Below are 17,109 nucleotides of genomic sequence, written 5' to 3' on the forward strand. Positions count from 1 at the left end.
ATGTTGATTTAGTATCTCGAAATAAAGACAAACTGACACTTCAACACCATATGCTCCCAGTGTGTCTGGGTAACAGTTGGTCTGGCTGATTCCAGTCCCCCGTTTACTTTGCTAGTTGCTGCCCTCTGTTGTCCATCGGTGTCACAGCAATCTCAAATACCTGCACGACAACAAACGCAGTTACAGTACATTTGTTGAGACACATGCAACTGAAAGTCAAAAGAGTCACCTCCTCACAAACACACACATTTTCTTGGCTGCAATCCTTCACAATCATGGCGTGCTTTGGCATGCTGCAGCAGAGATTATAAACCAGAGCAGTCCACTGACTGTGGTAATCCCACCTCTGATTCCCTGGTAGCCTGCAACAAGGAGTCTGCTGTAATCTGCTCAGATTACATGTTCAACAAAATAATACAAGGTCATAGATTTAAGAGAGGAATGTCTTTTACTTTGTCCTGTTGTTGACAAAGTCTTGTGCTAACATGTTAGCATTTTTTCCCGAGTGGCATTTTAGCCGCGCAATCCGGCCTCTATTTAGCCAGATGGCTTCCTCTGTAAATCCCCACTCACAATCAAGATTAAGATTACACCACACAAACATGCGCTCAAATGCGTCCCATACACATTAATTAATATCCACTTTCAAGCAGATGATATAACACAGGGTCTGTCGCGGTTACAATTGAAGCTTAAATTATTAAAGGGAACTGTTGATCGCAGAAATTCAAGGTTGGAGGAGTGGCGCGGATTAAAGTATTTTTACCACAAAGCCCCGTATTCACGGCGCTCATCTGAAACCGAGAGGTGAGAGACAGAAACAAGGGAGGGGGGAGGACAGTATAGGGAGACAGATTGAAGAGGATAGAGAGGAGGAAAGTCTTGCTGTTTCCAGGCTTGTGTTTAGTGCTTCTCCGTTTGTAAAGCAGCCGGTAGCTTCAACTTTCCCTTCTTCTGAGGCCTCAGAGGCGCTTGTTTTTCCAGGCCTCGGGGCCACCCAGCATGAAGCGGGCACCATGGGTTTTCTGGAAAACTATCAGGAGATCGACCCTGTCACTTTGAACCTTTGCATCCTCATTGCCAGCTACGTTATCTTGCTCCTTGTCTTCCTGATATCGTGTATCATGTACGACTGCCGGGGCAAAGATCCCACAAAGGAGTACGCCCCGGACCCTCAGCCAACTCAGTCTCCCATCAGGCTGGTGGTGATGCAGAGCTCACCAGCCCCGGTTGCAAGGTGGGACACGGCCAACATGATCACGACCTACCACGAGCCAACACATTCGGACTTTAGGGAGAAGAAGAGCACGATGGTCTGAGAGACTCTGCAGACTCACCTTTGTATATACCTGACTCTTTTTTTTTTTTTTTTACGTATGTTTCTTTTTACTTGCCTCCTCTCTGAGACAATGCTAGGATTTGACCTACGCCGAACCAGTCTTGCACGGTAGGTATGGGAAAGAGACATGCGTTGATGTCTTTAAGTGCTGTGTGTTTGCATGTAAAATCCCTATTTATATCAGGGATATCAAGCCAAAGCCTGCTGTTTGCTTGGGAGAGGAAATGTCACAACTGATAAAGCACAAGGAATAAAGAGTGGGGCTTTTCTGTTGTGTTGACTAAAAAGGGTTTAGGATTAAGGTAAGGGCTAGGAAAACACACAGAGAAGTGTAGTATAGGAGCAACTTAATTATAGTCTTAACTGTGGCTCTTTTTATATTTCAAATGAGATATTTTAAGACCAACAAGTGCCTTAAAGTGAGATCAATACTTGACACACCTTGTTATCTATGGACTTTGTTCCTCTTCTACTAAAAGTAGATAAAAAATGATCCTATATATTTCGCAATGAAGGGTGCATTGCTTTTTATTGACTGCCATTCAGGGATTAGTGTCATCATTTGGTTAAGTCTGTCAGTAACCCCTTACATAACTCGACGGAGTGTGATGCATGGATGTGGTTGTCAGAGCGGCAGACAGATGAGTGAAAGCTCTCCTGGCAGGTCCTGACGTCTATACTTTCTTATTTTGAGATGTGAGAAAGCTCCTCCCACACAACAGAAATACTTCCATTCAGCTTTCTTGACACCGTGGCTGAAAGTTTACCCCTTGTCTGGAACGTTACTATAGGAATGATGAACAGATAAACAGCGAAAGGAAAAGCTTATTGCTCTTATCAAATGCGGAAATGGTTAATCAAGTCTGTGGAAACATGCAAACTGCATTTTATGTAAATAAGCATGGAGCACATGTGATTAATAAGTTAACTGATTTGAACTACATCTGTGTAACCCATCATTAATTCTTGATAGGTATTTATTATTATGGATCTTCAAATGGTCTCCGCCGTGACTTCACTTCGATTAGATCCGGCTAAACTTTTATGCTTGGTAAGAAACTCTCCAAACTGTTTTACAGGTCATTTATAGTAAAGCATTTCCTGTGCAGTGCCATGAAGCAATCAGACTGATTAGCTGGCTTGTCCGAGGTTCTAAAATTAAAGTAGGGGTACTTTTTCTTAGAAGCTGATATCCCAAAATGTTCTGGATAACAGAACTGAATGAAACCCAAATACCTATCAGACTTTGATATCAACTCAAGAAAAGTTTGCCATGTTTTAGTCAACAAGACATGGAGATAAGTCATTGAACCTGACTGTTGGAAAGAAGCCACATTGGAGTTTTATTCAGATTAACATTTCCTGGAGAGAAAAACAATCCTATTGGATGAGTTTAAACTCAGTTGATGCAAAAACAAACAAAACAAAAAAAGCTGGAAGCTAACCCCACTTTGATCCAGAGTCCATTTGTTGGAAACTGACAAAGGTTTATTTCAGGGGATGAGTTTATATTGCAAAAAGTTATTTAGCTTTTTTCCTAGAAATGTCCAGCTACAAGTTTAAGCAACAAGTCTTTGTTGAAGAACGTTGTGTCGTTTTTATACTTCTCTTGTTCCTGGCTCACAATTACACCATTTACACTCAAATTAAGATTCTATATGAAATGTTGTGCATTACAATTATATATATGAAAAGTAAATGAGAACAGTGTGCGTGCTAACCTATGTTAGATAGTTAGCTTAGCATGGCATCACAATTCAAACCATCGCTAGAGTAGGTTTATACCACATTCAGTTTGAGTTAATGTTATCAGTTTTGTATTCGTAAAAACAAATCATGTCCACATTCATCTTGTCATTACGGCTGGGAAAAACTGATTTCTAAGGGAGCTTTGATAAAGCCCAATGCTGAAAACCACAGATGTGCCAATAAACCAAACAGAGATGGACGCATCATGTGAGCCAGGTCTTTGATCTAGGTCATAACATGGTGCACAGATGAAGTATGTTTTTGGGAAGACCTTGGAGTTTGCAAACCCTTGATAACAATCCAATGAACTCTTGAAGCGCAATTGCAATCACCATGAGTAAAAAACGTTACGGCTACAAACAAAGTAAGTCACGGTCGCATGACTTAACATGACCATCGTAAACTGAAGGCGTCTAATATTTGGCTGGATGACTTATAGTAGTCTCATTTAGTCACTTGTTAGCAACGGCCACTCCCCCGAAAAACCCTCAACAATCACAGTTCTCATGATTCTTCTGACAACATGAAGTTGCAAACATTTTGTTTGAAATAAAATATGGAGGTTGTTGTTTATATATTTTGCTGTACACTTCTTTTTATCATAGTATGTGTTTCTAATAAAATTAGGTTATCAATTCTGATATAAAAACTGTTTTTTTTGCATGTATAACTTTAAGAGGATGTTTTTAACCTAAAGAGCACTTTTTCATACTCAAGACCCGCAGCCAAATCTAGTTCCTTTTAAATTTTTACTCTCATATCTATGAAGGTTTTCAATACATGTCTATCCCACCTTGTTGTACCTGAAGCATATTTGATTTAATGGCATCAGAAAAATACATCTGGTGGCCAAATATCAACTCTATGTGGTTGAATGGCATGCAAACATTGATGGTTTTCAAGTTGACTTTCTAAACGCTTTTTGTGATCCAAATTACATTTTTGATTAATTAAAAGCATGTCAACCAACTATATTTATCTGTATCTTGAAGTGATTTTCATACCTGGTGTGACTCTTTGAAATGTAATTAATGTAATGTAATCGAGAGTGGGAGTATAAGCAAACGGAGAGGCAGGAACCCAAATGTGGGAGCTGATTATTTAACACACTGTGATTACAGCTTTCAGTTTGTGCTGCCAACAATCACAAATAGATTCTGTCGCTCCGGGAACTCTCAGTGAGCATGGGCACAAACCTAGAGCTCAATGTAATCCTGCTTCTGAGAAATGTGCAGAAACTGGGTCTCATTTGCAAAATAGGTTGATGGTAGTCTTGGAAATGTTTGCAAAGATTAGCCAAAAAGACGATCAATGCATTATGTATATAGAAGGGCTCTTGGAGAGCCAAGACCTCAGCTAACATCTTGCATCCTGCTGTAATCCCACTGACAAACACAAACAGAAACTAAAACATAACAGCCGTGGCATTGGTAACTAAGTCAAATAACTCTCTATCATTTTAAATGGCTTTAATTTAATTTTTGTCATTCATATTTATGCAGACCACTAAGCAGCTGGATTTCTCGTGTATTTGACTGTTCCATTAGAGACTCTCCAACAATAGTTATAGTAAATAACTATTGTAGTTGACCTCTATTACAAACCTGCCACTTGGTATCCAAACAGCCAGAAGTAATCTTTTTTAATATATATAAAAAAAGCAATATTTATTGAAAGATCATGTTAAAAACTTAAGAGAATGACTTTCATTTGCAGGACCTTTTCGTAAAGCTTTGAAAACTGCATGTCTGGGACTCATTCACCAGCCATTTTTCAAAAGTAATTTCTTCTTTAGACCCACTTCAGATTAGATATTCAACGAACATGTGATATTTGAGGTTCTCCCGTAAAAAGAAAGAAATCTTTGAACATTCAAAAACATGCTGCTGAACATTTGAGTTCTGACAAGTTTTCCTGCATAATGTTTAGCTAAGGATTTTTCATACCTTCTGAAGTAATAATATTCTCTGGATTAAAATAATATCTATGTGTGCATGGGCCTGCTGTTTCAACCTCTTTTGTTGGGATTAGTGGGATGTTATAAAAATCAGGATTGTGTGGGGAAAATGTTATCCTAAAAATGATGATCTGATTTAAAAATAGGGAATGTTTTAAGAGCAGCTTTTGATTTTGTCTTAAGCGCTTGACTAGATGGAAAATCTGCTTTAATAGAGAAACCATATATTTTGATTTTGAGTGTTTGTATTAGTTTAATCAAAGCAGTAGCTCCTGTATGAGGCGCTGAGGTGTTAAGTGAGTACAGGCAGTCATTCATACCTCAATGCAATCTGTAATCCTCAGGCAGAGAAACCAGCGTACTTTCAGCCACAGAGCACGATATGCTCAGCTTGTTAGCTTCGAGATTTAACTCGGATACAGCAAAACACTGAAACTACAACGCTCCTAACTCACCGTGCTTAGATTTTCCATTCGAGGTCCACATGAATTAAATCAGAGATGTTTAAATAGTGTAAAAACTGTATTTTATCGGATCTAAATTTAATTTTCAGTTGATATATAATTGTGGAAAGGGTTTTATTTGTTGAGGTTCAGTCTGCTTCAATATATTTTGTTGCAATAGTAAAAAAATATTATTTTAAAATGCTCTCAATATATATGGAACTATCTATTAAAGGACATTTTAAAATATTTAAGTTTCCATTGTCTTGACTTGCATAAAGTTGATGGGAGAACAGGTTATCTCCACATTAATTTCCTTAGCTCCAACAATTGAGGTCAACTATGGGTCACGCATCCGAAGATGTATCAGTAAACCAATTACAAAGCTGTTTAACCCTGTGTGACGTGCATAAAGCCTCTTCTATTCTAAGGTCCACCCACCTATATGCCTGTCCTTACAATCCCTTTGGAATATTATTAACACATATTTGTGGAAGTCAGGCGTCACAAGCAGTGTTTTCCTCTAAAGGAGTTTGATCTTTTTCCAGTTTGTGTTGTTTGTATGAAATAATATGTGATATCTGAGCAGCTGTGGGCTATATATTTATGGCGCTGAGAGTTCAGCTGGGGATAGAATGCTGGAGGCTAACTATTTAATAATAGTTTTTCTAAATTGTTTCTGTGGATTTACTAAATGAAATACTGGCATCTCAACTTTTCACTGCAACCAACAATACAAAATACCCTGAAGGATATACAAATAATTACTTCATCTAAGAACAGACATTGAACGTGTGGACATGTTCAAGGTCAAATCACAAGTCTTTAATAAAACAGACTGTTTTATTAACACACTCAATGTTAAGGAAACCTTATTTTCCATTTGCTCTAGTTTTAGTTGAATATTAGCCTTTTTTTTCAACTGCCTCATTTCTGATGAGGTTTCTTATTTGTTTTTCTCGGTAAGAATACAAAAGTGCCTAATTTGTCAAGGAAAGAAAATGACCTTTTGCCATAGTCGAGGATCTGAAACCTTATACACTCACAACATTAATCAATAGAAACACATTAAGACACGGACACAGAAATAGTTGAGGTTAAATATTATATTGTTGTACAACAAACACAATATTGGGAAAAACACTACCTTTGCTCTTAAGCAGTCAATTAAGTAAAATGCTCTCCCACTGATAGAAAGAATCGTACAGGTTATATATCAGAAACTTCCCGCCTTGAACGCACACACACATTCCTGTGTCAAGTCTTATTCTTTGGCATAAATTACAGACAGTTACATTTTTTTTTGGCCTAAAAAAACATGTCATCCCTGCACCAATCTATTATTTCTGCCAAGGAGGTTATGTTTTTTTTTTATGTCTGTTGATCAGAATGTTTATGGAAGAAATACCTGCCAGATTTGAATGAAATTTGATTGAAGGGTGCAGCTTGGCAATTTATAGATGTCTAACATAATGGTCAGTGGTTTACACAGGCTGAAGATATTCCAAAGTTGTTGTTTTACGCAATAAAATACACGAGTAAATAACCTCGTAAAAATGGTGTTACGATTTTAAGTGTCTTAAAAAGGCAGTTGCAAACAAGTAGGTTATAGTTGATATGTGATACTAACCCTAATCCTAACCCTAAAAGCAACGAAAGAAAAGAATGGATTGTGCCAGGTAGTCAGAGTCAAGAAAAGTTTCAAATTAACAACATGTACATGCTTCCTTTTGCTGATAAACTCATCAGGGATAGCAGGGAGGATCCTCTCACCCTCCACATTAAGCCCCCGTCCTGCTCAAATCATTCACGAGACCCACCTACTTTTTCTTTTGTTGCTACACTCTTAGCCTTTACCTCACCTTGAGTACTCAAATTAAATACCATGACACAACATGATTTGGGTGAATCTAGGCAGGAAATTCCATTAAGTCATGGAAGTTAATGTAATAACAAAGCTACAGCCCCTTTACCCAACCGTAAATAGTCTGTTGAATGGAAAGGTGAAATCTGTTGGCAGGTAAACAGTTTAATAGAACTGCAATTGAACTGCGATAAGAACACGACATTAAAGCTTCAACTTTCCCTTTATACTGGTTTTAATGTAACTGAACGGGGCGTGGTGACGTTCAGAATGATAAAGTTGTAATTTGTCATGTTCTAACAAGCCCTATTTTCAACATGTCAGGTTTAATGACAGTTATGTCAAAGCAAGATTATCCCCCCCATGAGGCACTGAAGTTAAGTTAAGTCTCTGTAGTAGAAAATATTATTTCAATGTAGTTTTACACAACTGACTGTTTTTTAAACATGTAGAGAAGCTATAGCGCCAAGAAAATACAAGAGAAAGACTGAGGAGATGGAGAGAGCAGCCACTGGTGGCAAGAGTGGAAAATCCATCAGAGCAATGGCAAAAGACAGAAACTTTGACAGGTCGACCCTGCGTAGATACATAAACAGGAAGGAGGTAAAGGAAGTGAAAACAGTAGGGTACAGGTAACCAGCAGATGTGTTAGAGAGGGTCTTCACACAGGAGAGAGAAGGAGCTTGCAGACCACATCAAAAAACAGTTCCACTGCCATACTCCAAAGAAATGCTGTGAACCGGCATTTGAATTAGCAGACAGAAAGAAATACTCCTGTAGCAAACAACCCAGGTTTGAACTTCAAAAGTAAATTGGTCCATATACCCCCAGATTGACTCGGATCAATTTACCCTAGAGATAGGGCAAGTTAAGCCACAAGATCACTTTTCTTTGAGAAGTCGTATTTTCGTGGCCCTTTGTGATAAATGCATCCTTATGACTGACAGAAGACATCCTGGAACAAAGGTTGTTGTGTAATTTGACTTCTATCTAATTGTTCCTGGCCTAAAGGACAACATAAGTAAAAAATAACTCATCTTACCCCACTCTACCCTAAATTTCCTCAAGTGATGTCAATTGAGTCAGTGCCGGTTAAAGACGTTAGACCTCTGTGATTTGCTTGTTTCCTCAGCTTGAAGTTTGTTGCTCGAGGCTACATTAGCTGCCACCATAGCATAACACACCCAAATCATCAAAAGAAGATGTCTTTGGTTCTTCTCTAACAATTTTGTTTATTTCTTCAGCCCATTATACACTGACTATTTCATATTAGGGCGTTGCTAACGCAGTGCATTACCAATTAAGCTTAATCTGCACATGCTAATAGTCTTGAGAAGAGGTGTAATCAGGCAAAAAAGTGAAGAAAAGTGTAATGGATGTGCAGGTCTTTTAGAATAATCTATTCTAACGATGACCACAACCCAGAAAAGAAATAGGGGAGCACACACCACCATAAAGGCCAAAAATCAAATGTTTTAATAAAATAAAGTTTGATCAATTCTAAATTAAATCAAATAATTGCTCATAACTGCATAACATAGTTCTATAAAGAGACAGGAAACCTCCAATCATAGTGAGTTGGATGGGGATTGTTTACGGCCAGCACAGGAAGATCCCTGAGCTGCTGACACGCTGCCAAACTGCAGCTCTCAGGTCTGTATCACATTAGAGGTGTCAGCGAAGCAGCGTGCGGATAAAGCAGACTGTAGCGAGGGACAAGAAGACTCTGTCCCCTGACATATGGCCCTGTTGTCAGTGCTAATGTCCTTTTTAAAACTACACAATGAGCTTTTTCTCTTTGACTGGATCAATCCCATTGTCTGTTTTCCCTGGTACAGACAATGTGTACCACAAAGCCCCAGATACCTTTATTTAAAAAGTTAAATCACCATTCTGTTATGATTTTTTTTTTTAGACGTATCTTTGTAAGTTAAATGTCAAGAAAAAGTGGTTATATGTATCTGCTGACAGAAAAACATTCTTGAAGTACCTACAAGACAATTGGCATTCAATCACAGAGTGCACTGCATGAACTTCATTAAGCCCGAGGATTGCACTTTGGTCTTACATAAAGCCTCTGTTATATCTAAGAGACACTGATCAAGTTATAGTGCTGTTATGTAACTGTGCTGTTACATCGTGACACTGTATATATGTGTGTGTGTGTGTGTGTGTGTGTGTGTGTGTGTGTGTCTGTCTGTGTCTGTCTTTCTGTCTGTCTGTCTGTCTGTCTGTCTGTCTGTCTGTCTGTCTGTCTGTCTGTCTGTCTGTCTGTCTGTCTGTCTGTCTGTCTGTCTGTCTGTCTGTCTGTCTGTGCAGTTCACTGTCTAGTGATGTCACTTAGAATGTATGCATATTTGGTGACTATATGTACAATTTTGACGAAACATGTCAGGATTGTCAGATTCAGATTGTATAAAATTGAGATGTTCAACATTTAAAGACAAATGTTTGGGGTTGGGTTGTTTGTTAGAGGTCAGTATACAGTATATAAAAATACTTTGTATTACGTTTATTATTAGTAAGTGTTTTTGTTCCAGTAATACTTCAACTCTGCAGTTATAAAATGTAGAGAAAAGACAATTTTCCTGATGAAGGACGATTTTGAATTGAAGTATTTATATCTGATCTATACAAAAAATGATTTATAAAACATTAAACCATTAGTTACAAATGTATGACCTATTTGTAAAGGGTTTCATAAGTATTACTAACAAAGTACAGGCAGCAGTTTTATCTATTGTTTTTTAAAGTTATTTTACTTTTGTTAAGGTACACATGACATGACAGAAGTGGGGGATGAAAAGTCTAAAAACATTTAAAAACAACCACAATTGAGTCACACAACAATCACTTACTACAACACAGCAACGACAAGTCAATCAACATCTTACAGTATTTCTATATTTGTTTATTTATTTTTTCCCATAAACATTGTACTTTTTTATATTTGCATATTACTGGGCGTGTGAGTGTCTGTGATGTTCCTATTTTGGACTCCGCCCTACCTAAGACCTGATTCGCCACTTTTCCGGAGGTCTCGAAGCCTATTGGCTTAAACCAGTGCCACTAAATGTCTCGCCACTGTTTGGGCGGCGAGGCACAAAAAGAAATCATGTTTTTTGTTGAAAGGCACAGCGGGGAGTAGCCTGTCATTGACTGGCGGAGCTGCTTGCTTGCAGGGGTCTTTTCGGTTTGTTCTGGCTTCTGTTGGTGCTTATGGATATTTCTAGCTTAAAGAAGAGGCAGTGAGCCAGTCTTTGTAACAGAATGGTATTAAGGAAAAGACTAAAACGGTGCCTTTGTAGTTGGAGTATTGATGCTGCTGTTGGCTTGTCGCTTTAGTGAAAGTTAGCTAATGAGTAGCATAACGTTAGCTACAAGCTAATGCTAGGCCTTCCGTTTGCTTTCGCTTGTCAAGACAGTTTATGGTTTTATTTTTCCCTTTGTAAAGCCGGGCTTTGTAGCTCTTTTGTTTGCTGATTTTGTTTCTTTGCTTCCTCTGGGTGAATAAGGCACTAAAATGAAGAGAGTGAACAGCTTTCAGAGGTTTGTAAATCCAAACATCTCATTGTAAAAATAATGTTTTGGGCTGTCAAGCTAGGATTGCTAATAATGATTGCCTTTAATAATGCCAGGTGTGGTTGCTTAACGTTTCGTCATTCAGCCTGACCGTTAGCAGCTTAAACCTGCTTCCTTTCAGGTTAACATGCTGCTTAAAGTTCCTGTATAGCTATGTTATAATAGGGACACAATCATTTAAAATGAATGCAATTTTAATTATGATTAACTTTCCACACATTTTATTTCTGTGTTAATCACTGAAATTGAGTATACTTTGGTTTTGGATCAGTTGTGTAACAGACGGTACACTTTAATAAACATTTAAATGTAAATGGCAATTGATATGTATTGTTATAAACTAGCACAATAATTTGTATTTTGTAAAATGGCAATGCCTTTCATATCATCTGTGCACAGGAGTAGTTCCGTTTACCAAAGTTAATAATATATTATTAACTTGAAGTTATAAAATGTATTATTTTGTAATTTCATCTAAAGCAGGTTAAAATCAGACAATAGGGATGTCATGGTCAGTCATACAACAATGCACAACATATTGTTTCTATATGAATATTACAACCATTGTATTTATTGATGTACCTCCCTACATAGAGAGCTATTTTGTTTAAAATATACCCTTTCAAGTTTTTTAGAATTTTTCCACAGAGCAGTTTTAAAGTGACCATCCCTAAAACAGTGCTTGATCAAATGACTGCAGATGTTTATGTGTTCTTTTGTGTGTTTCAGGTTCATGAACAGACGGGCCTCTGCTAACTGCCGCTACCAGCCCACCTGCTATGAGCATGCTGCAAACTGCTACACCCATGCAGTGAGTGGATGGGATTAATCTTTTTGATGATAGATTTCATCTCAAATTAAAATTGGTCTACCTCATTATCGCTCTAAAAATATCACAGTAGCCTTCAAATCCCATGTGAACCAAAAAACATAGAGAACATTGTTTGTCCCTATTGCCAACAAATATCTGCGTATTAGTGCTTCTTCCAATGTGGCTTCCGTTGTGTTTTTATTTATATGATTTTAATGGTTTCTTTCCATCTACGTAGCTCCTCATCGTGCCGGCCTTCGTGGGCATGGCGTTTTTGCACCGTCTGTCGGACAACGGCTGGGAGAAGATCACTGCCTGGGTGTACGGCATGGGCCTGTGCGCCCTCTTCCTGGTCTCCACTGTGTTCCATATCATCACCTGGAAGAAGAGCCACATGAGGTGAGCAATAGCATGATGAAAAACCCATCATGATGGCAAAGACATCTAGCAGTGCTCACTGTCGTAAAAGACACGTCACAAAAGAGGACAAAGACAAAAGAGCGAGGGACACAATCATTCCTTTCCCTATCTCTTTACATTCCTTGCCGCTGTGCTGTGTTTTTCCCAGTGCCGTTGTTTTGGTGTCAAGTGTCAAATGTGCAACCTTTTGCACACTGTTCAATGAAGGAAGGCGTACATTTGTTGCCTTATTTTGATCCCAGAAACCCTGGGTGTTTGTTTTTGTTCCAGAGAAAATAACACTACAATTATTTCATTAATTTATTCCCACTGTTTCTTTCATTTGTTGAAATGTGTGTTTTCTTTTGTTACTGTACTTTAAGACACATTATTGCCAATACCAGTAACTTAACACTACTATTCAGCACCTTCACTGAAGAGATTTAAACATGGTTTTCTATAAATGCCATGCCAACTTTTGTCCAAACCCAAGCAGACATACACACACTTAGAAATGATGTCCAACATTGGCAGAGGTTTGGTTTCCATCAGGAACTATTTAATCAAAGAGTGCCAACACATTGTTAATAATGATTGCCCAGCCAGACTCCACAACACCTGTGCTTTTCCTACAATGTCAAGTCTTAATTTAGATCTCCTTTTGGATGGAAACATGATTCCACTTCCTTTGACAAGCGTTTTCCCTGTTGGAGCATGCAATTAATGTGCCTGCTTTGCATACCTGTGACCTTTTTTAATAAACAGATCAGCTGTTTGTTGTTTGTTTCAGGTCTGTGGAACAGTGTTTTCACATGTGCGACAGAGTGGTCATCTATTTCTTCATTGCTGCCTCCTACACACCCTGGTGAGTGTCACACAGAGGAAAGTTATTCTCAGAGGGTCTGCACGTAGGTGGAGACCTATTATAGATGTCTTTTTTCTTCTCCTGTCTCCTCAGGTTGAACCTGCGTGAATTGGGCCCTCTCGCAGCACACATGCGATGGTTTGTGTGGCTCATGGCTGCTGCTGGAACCGTATACGTCTTCAACTACCATGAAAAGTGAGTTTGATGTGATAATAAGAATTAAAAAGTCGGAACTACCACTGAATATTGTAACTCGTATTTTATTTAACCTTTATTTAACCGCGTAAAAGACCCAGGGTGACCTGGCCAAGAAGGCAGCAGCACACGTCATCAACATACAAGATACAAAATAGGGCCACAACTGAATAAAATAACAACAAAGTGCAAGAGCAAAGGAATCGATCATAGGAAATAATTAGGAGCAGAGGCACCGTCCAAATATGTTTTGTTGTCCTTTAGGAACCGGCGGAAGACATTAAAAGTTACAAGTTCAGACATTTTTAGTTCGCCCTGAAAATTGTTCCAAGTTGATGGGGCAGCAAAACTGAACGCTTTTTTCCCCAATTCCGTCCGAATTGAGGACTATGTGTTAATATTTCATCAGACAATCCAACCAAGGGTGTTTTAATATACTGCTCTGGAAAAAATGAAGAAACCACCCCAAATGTTTCTTAAATCTGTATCTTTACATGTATGGCGCCAGTCCAGTGTGTGTTCAATTCCAACACCGAGAAATGTTGTCAGTAGTTTATAGAATACAATAAAACAAATAAAATAATCATTTAACTCAAAGACATACCTATAAATAATAAAAGCTGAGAAAATTAAAATGCTGAAGTGGTCTCTTCATTTTTCCCGGTGCTGTATGTATATGTTTTTATGACAGGTTGTTTTTTTTACAACAGGTTGGGCAATTTTTCTCAGAGCTTCAACATTTCTCCATTGTCAGAAAATATAGTGTCGACGTGTTTCATGCCCTGAGCGTAGCCCCGTGCGTGAAGCTGTCACAACAAAGATTTAGCAGCCAGTGTCTTCTCCAACTGCAAAGAAACAGACGTTATACCTGGCTCTGGCTAAACCGTTAACTGCAGATATTTCTGAAGCTTGTACAAAGACTTGCTGCTGTCTGGTTCTTTTCCTGGCCCGCTGACCGAGTCGGTTGTTGTTGTCTTCACAGGTATAAAGTGGTTGAGCTGGCCTTCTACTTGATGATGGGTTTCTTCCCTGCATCAGTTGTGACATCTATGGTAATATCACTATTCATAAATACATTTATTATCCCAATCTGTTTATTTGCATGTGCTGAATCCATTTCAACACTGGTATGAATTGGTATTATGAATAAACACATTGTTCTCAACGTCAGTTAGTGATGTAAGCATGTATAATCTTTCTTTCTCAGCACATTGTGGCAATAATTGTGTAAGAAAAAGGCATTTTTAGGGCTTTTAATATTGGCTCTATGAGGTTTTTGCAGGATTTGTAATGCATGGTAACATATAAACTCTCTACTGCTGCCCTCCTGTGGTTTATATGGATATAGCAGCCTTAAATACCACTAATACTGCTACACACTTCAACATATTCCAATGTTTACACTCATTATTTATTTCTGAGGAATAAAATACTCCACCATTTGACTAATTGTGGGATCAGTCAACAAAACAATATGTATAAAGATAACAAACAGGGATAATAAAAAAGACAGACAATAATTTCACAAACATCATATGGGTGTTGTGTTGCATGTGACAAATGAGATATTTAAATTATACTGCCGGTATACATTTAAAAAATAATGGAGACCTTTAAAAAAAAAAAAGTTGTATTCGATGGAATAGGTTTCTTAATTATTTTCTTCCCTCAGAATGTATTTCTTTGTTGACAGACACAGCTTTTCGAGTTTACATCTTTAAAAAAAAAGCAAAAAAACAACACGCAAAAGGCAGCTGGAGATTTGTTGTTGTTGTTGTGTAACATTTCTCACCTATCTCCCTGTGCTCCTTGCTTCCTGCAGAGCAACACGGAGGGCCTTCAGGAGCTGGCCTGCGGCGGACTCATCTACTGCCTCGGCGTGTTCTTCTTCAAGAGCGACGGCGTCATCCCCTTCGCCCATGCCATCTGGCACGTGTTCGTGGCGCTGGCTGCGGCCGTGCACTACTATGCCATCTGGAAATACCTCTACAAGACCCCCGGCACTGACCTCCACCTTCAGTCGTGACCACAGCCGGGGGCTGGACGCCTGTTCTCCATCTTTTCCCCCCGTTTGCTTCTGAAGAAGGCGCCTGCACTCTACTGCCCACTGAAGCTGCGACCACAGCCGTGAAGTTTACGAAACAAATGACCATGAATTGTTTACTGTTTTCTAACATGGAGAACAGATTTCTGAGCATTTTCCTGACACACAAAAGCTACTTTCAAAGCTGTTTTGTAAAACTTCAACGACAAACAGGTCAACGGGGGGGTGAATTTTGACTTTTTACAATGAGTGTTTGAGCAATTTGGTAGCAGACTTTTGTATCGCTTGAGTCACATTCCACATCGGGGTCATTTGTGTGTTGTAACTGGGAGATTTCTCATTATTTGAACAATAGGAGTATCCAGTGAGGTGCTACAGATCAAGCAGGGCTGGGGTATCATTTGGTTTGGAACTAAAACCAAATGCATTGTTGTAAGTGGGTTTCTCTGTTTTGTTTTCATTAAAAAAAGAAACCAAAGATCGCAAATATTATCAGAACACGCAGCTATATTAGAAATTTGCCACAGGGCAATATTTTTAGGGCAAGATTAGAGTAAAATAAGGAACTCTCGGTACAAAAGCGCATAAATCTGACCACATATGCCAACCTTTCATAAAGTATTGAGGTGTTCTACCCATCCCTTTTTATTAGTGAACACAGGAAGGAACAACAGAAATAAGTTCTTGACGGTTTTCCATTTTCTTTGTACAGTAATCCACATCACCAACTTTTGTGACCAATGTGTTTTATTTTTTTCTGGCCAGTGTCCAAATGCAGTTTTTAGGGACTCACAGTTTCTAAGTGTTTAGCACCCTCTGCTGGTGATGAACAGCATTGCAGGGTGTGAAGTAGGGGACACGGGAGGTGGGATTTTGTTAAATGAGCCAAATGATGAGAGAAAATCAGTTCAGGTAATATGATGAGAACTTTTCCACTTTCTTATTAATGTGAACAGTGCGATGGAGTGTGCATGCATGCCCTTTGTACTGTAGTCCAGTATTACCTTTCCACTGATTCTCTGTTTTGATTTTGCACCACTAATACAAACGGTATTTCCTGTCTGTATTCTGTAGCGGGTTCGATAAGTAGAGAAACCTCTTGTTCCTTTTACTTTCATGATGTCGGGTTGTGTAACTGTTGGCTCCAGACTCCTAACATTACCTTTCCTTAGTGAGCGGAATGATTTCTCATGTTGAAAATATATCCTTAACCACTGTTGTTTTGTAATGTTTGTATATTCTGTTGTTTTTGTTCTGTTGATTATATGATCCTGGCCTTCGACAGGGGGGAAAAAGCTGCTTCTTGTCTGTTCCATTGGCTGTTAATGGTGCTTCATATCCATGAATGATCCTCCTCTGTCCTGAGAATCACCTTTCTAATGTGACAATAAAAAATGATAATGCCCCAGCGTTAAGATCTTCATTCAGGATGGCTGTCTCTGAAATGTAGATTGCATTAAATGTGTTGTGTACAGGCTTTCATCACAGTCATTTCATGCAGGGTCAAAAAAGGATTTTGAATTTGAAAAGCAATCTGAACAGATTATGTGTAAAACATCGAAAGACGCTTTTGTCCAAGTGTAGCTGATGAGTATAAGCGCCCAAAAGCTAATCTTTTTAGATATCTAACTTGAAATATTAAAGTGCCGCTGTTAGGTTTTTTCCCTTTCCTGTATGTGGGAGTTTCATTACTGCTTTATCTTGTATTTGTGAATATACACATTATTGCAAAAATATCCACCGATAGAAGATGAGCAGTACCAGATGAAGTACACTTGATTTAATGTGACAAATAAAACAGAAGAGTTAAAAATGTCCTATTATTAAATTGTTCTGTGAGCGACTCCGCTCACACACGATT

General features: G+C 38.6%; 1 protein-coding gene across 2 annotated transcripts; it reads left to right on the forward strand.

Moving 5' to 3' along the window:
- Positions 1-1,197: 1,197 nt before the first annotated feature.
- On the forward strand, positions 1,198-16,657 carry mmd (monocyte to macrophage differentiation-associated). Of its 2 annotated transcripts, XM_063904322.1 has the most exons (8): positions 10,505-10,545; positions 10,868-10,901; positions 11,664-11,745; positions 11,984-12,144; positions 12,935-13,009; positions 13,103-13,204; positions 14,187-14,256; positions 15,027-16,657. In XM_063904322.1, exons 2-8 carry the CDS (start codon positions 10,876-10,878, stop codon positions 15,228-15,230), a joined length of 720 nt encoding a protein of 239 aa, XP_063760392.1. In that variant the 5' UTR covers positions 10,505-10,545; positions 10,868-10,875; the 3' UTR covers positions 15,231-16,657. The 2 variants fall into 2 exon arrangements, with proteins under 2 accessions (XP_063760391.1, XP_063760392.1); XM_063904321.1 differs by lacking the exons at positions 10,505-10,545; positions 10,868-10,901 and adding an exon at positions 1,198-1,447.
- Positions 16,658-17,109: the final 452 nt, after the last annotated feature.

Source organism: Eleginops maclovinus, chromosome 16 (assembly GCF_036324505.1).
Source record: "Eleginops maclovinus isolate JMC-PN-2008 ecotype Puerto Natales chromosome 16, JC_Emac_rtc_rv5, whole genome shotgun sequence".
In the NCBI taxonomy this organism is placed as follows: Eukaryota; Metazoa; Chordata; class Actinopteri; order Perciformes; family Eleginopidae; genus Eleginops; species Eleginops maclovinus.